The sequence below is a fragment of the Thalassophryne amazonica genome, unplaced genomic scaffold, assembly GCF_902500255.1.
Source record: "Thalassophryne amazonica unplaced genomic scaffold, fThaAma1.1, whole genome shotgun sequence".
Classification (NCBI taxonomy): domain Eukaryota; kingdom Metazoa; phylum Chordata; class Actinopteri; order Batrachoidiformes; family Batrachoididae; genus Thalassophryne; species Thalassophryne amazonica.
This window is the reverse complement of record NW_022986595.1, coordinates 10,913-13,617: the sequence shown is the minus strand read 5'-3', so window position 1 is coordinate 13,617 and position 2,705 is coordinate 10,913. Positions and strand designations below refer to the sequence as shown.

Below are 2,705 nucleotides of genomic sequence, written 5' to 3'. Positions count from 1 at the left end.
GTGTATCAGAGGTCACTTTCTGATGAAGCCAACACAACCACATCATCCGTAAAACTACTTGTAAACTGTTTATATGGAAATTACAAATTACAATTCAATGTACATTTTCAGAAGAACATAAAAAACAACAGCTGGGGCACACAGACTGGATCAACAGAGGCAGAGGAGCCTCTGGAAAAACTGTGTCAGATGGTTCTTCCAGGTTCTTCTGGTCTCTGTTGGCACCTCTGTAAATCACACAGAAATATTTTTGTTAGTTTGATTCAAATAATGAAGTGATTTAAACTGTCAGCACTGTTGAACATCTGACTGACCTGGAGGGACGGCTGCTGTTTCAACATCTTCCTGGTTCATGGAGATGAGGTCCTCAGCCAAGTCCGAGTTTTCCTCAGCAACGACTGAAAAGGTCATCACAGATTTTTGTTGTTGTCATTGTTAGTTTGAAACAAATGATAAAGTCATTGAAATTTTTAGCAATGTTGAACAACTGACTGACCAGGAAGGACGGCTGCTGTTTCAACATCTTCCTGGCTCGTGGTGATGAGGTCCTCAGCCAACTCGGACTTTTCCTCAGCAACGACTGAAAGGTCATCACAGATTTTTTTGTTAGTTTGAAACAAATGATAAAATCATTGAAATTGTTAGCACTCTTGAACATCTGACTGACCAGGAAGGATGGCTGCTGTTTCAGCATCTTCCTGGCTTGTAGTGATGTCAGAATTTTCCTCAGCTAAGACTGGAAGGTCATCTGCCACGCCCTGAGGTTTGTACTCCACCAGGAAAGGATGATTCAGTACATCAGCAGGTCTGATTCGCTCATCCATGTGGAGGCACATCATGTGTTTGACAAGGTCCACAAAGTCAGAAGCCTCCTTCCATGACGTACTTATGTCCATCATCTGGTGAAGCAAGAAGTCACAAAATTCATATGGCAAGTAGTGATACACTCAGTCAGTTCGATGTTTAAGGCATGAATGTGTTGGCGGTTGCTGAAGGAATAACTGAGATGTCATGAGGAAGTGCCTACCTCCATGATGTCATCCAGACAGCTTAAAATCACTTGTCTGGATTCCTGGAACTCCTGCCCATACTGTTTTTTAATCAGTTCAGGAGTCTGAAAACAGTCAGTATTTGAGTTAGCTCTCAGAAGAAATGGGTGAATGCATGTATATAGGAAGCTAAGTAGGTGATGGTACCTTCAATGTCCAGGTGTCATGGCCGTCTATCTGTCTCCTGTTAAAATAGCGGTCAGTGGTTGGTCCCAACTGAAGCAGACAGTCTGGGGGTGGGCCCTGTGTTTCAACTATGTATTTCATCTGGACACATAAAAAAAAAAACATCAAATCAAATTACATGATGCAAACATTGACTTTTCTTTCGCAAATTGCTGTGTGCTTCAGGAGGAGATGTTTGTGTTTAAAAGTGCTCAGAATTAATGACAAATTTTAACAATCTGGACACAAAAGACTTACCACATCATACAGATGATCTCCTGGATACAAGGGTACTCCCACAGCCAGCTGGGCCATGGTCACACCCAGTGACCACATGTCGATTGCCTCTGTGTAGGCTAAACCTAACAAGACCTCTGGAGCTCTGAGCAAAGGGAAAGAGAACGATTTAACACATCATATCAAATGTGTGGCCCGATACAAGCAACAGGATCTTTGTCAAATGGTCTCTGCAGTACTTGGACTTACTTGTACCACAGGGTCCCAATAAATGATGGAGGCTCTGAAATATGGTGAGTGAGCCCAAAGTCGATGAGCTTCACCCTCAATGGCCACTGCTCGGGGTCGACCACCATGATGTTCTGTGGCTTCACATCACAGTGGATCATACCCAGGCTCTCCAGGTGGAGCAATGCCTTGGCCATCTGCAGTCAGACAAATATTTATTGTTGTTAGGAGAAAGGAAACTACACTGACTGTCTTACCTTCATCTGTTTTGACCAAAGTCCAACCTGCTGCACAACAGCATGAAGATCGCTGACCACAAGAGGCTCAAAATTCTGCTCGTCCATATAGTCGAGAAGACTTTGATGCAGGAGCTCAAACTTCATGCAAAGGAGGTCTACATGGATGAAGCAACCGTACCACCTCACGATGTTGGCCTCCTCTGTATCCAGTTGCTGCAGTAGCTTAAGACTGGCAATCTGTGGACAAGAAAGTCATTGATGAAGGTTTAAAATGTGGTTTAAATTGAAATTATTTTTGAAAGCAAGGAATCAAGGTGCAATGAGTCATAGTTCCTACCTCTTTCTTTGCCTCCTTCATTACTGCAGCCTTGTTCTTTGTAATCTTGATGGCCACATTTTCTTGGGTTAGTTTGTGTTTGCACCAGGCCACCTTTCCAAAACCACCCTCGCCAATGAACTCCATCACCCTATAGCCAGACTGAAGCACATCGCCCTCCTTGATGGGAAAATAATCTGTGGTGTGATGAGAAGAAAAGTGAGGCAAAGATGAACACAACAGAGTAGAATATAACATGTCAAACGCCATCACAGCATTGTGTGGGCCGCCAGAAGAGGAGGTACTGCTGGCCCACCACCAGAGGGCGCCCTGCCTGAAGTGCGGGCTTCAGGCACGAGAGGGCGCTGCCACCTCCCAAGAGCGGCCGGGTTGACAGCTGTCACTCATCGGCTATGACAGCTGTCACCAATCATCTGCGCCTCACCCCAAATAAAAGCAGGACGACACCTC

The 2,705-nt window shown here is 44.7% G+C and overlaps 1 protein-coding gene across 1 annotated transcript; it reads right to left on the bottom strand.

Moving 5' to 3' along the window:
* Nucleotides 1-314: 314 nt before the first annotated feature.
* On the bottom strand, nt 315-2,381 carry LOC117506307 (homeodomain-interacting protein kinase 1-like; the record flags this gene model as incomplete). The annotated part of the gene is made up of 9 exons (XM_034165795.1): nt 2,256-2,381; nt 1,964-2,155; nt 1,701-1,876; nt 1,473-1,596; nt 1,197-1,316; nt 1,028-1,114; nt 668-899; nt 497-580; nt 315-398 (listed from the first exon to the last, which is right to left on the bottom strand). Coding segments are annotated over exons 1-9 (1,225 nt in total), but the record flags the coding sequence as incomplete, so codon positions are not given.
* Nucleotides 2,382-2,705: the final 324 nt, after the last annotated feature.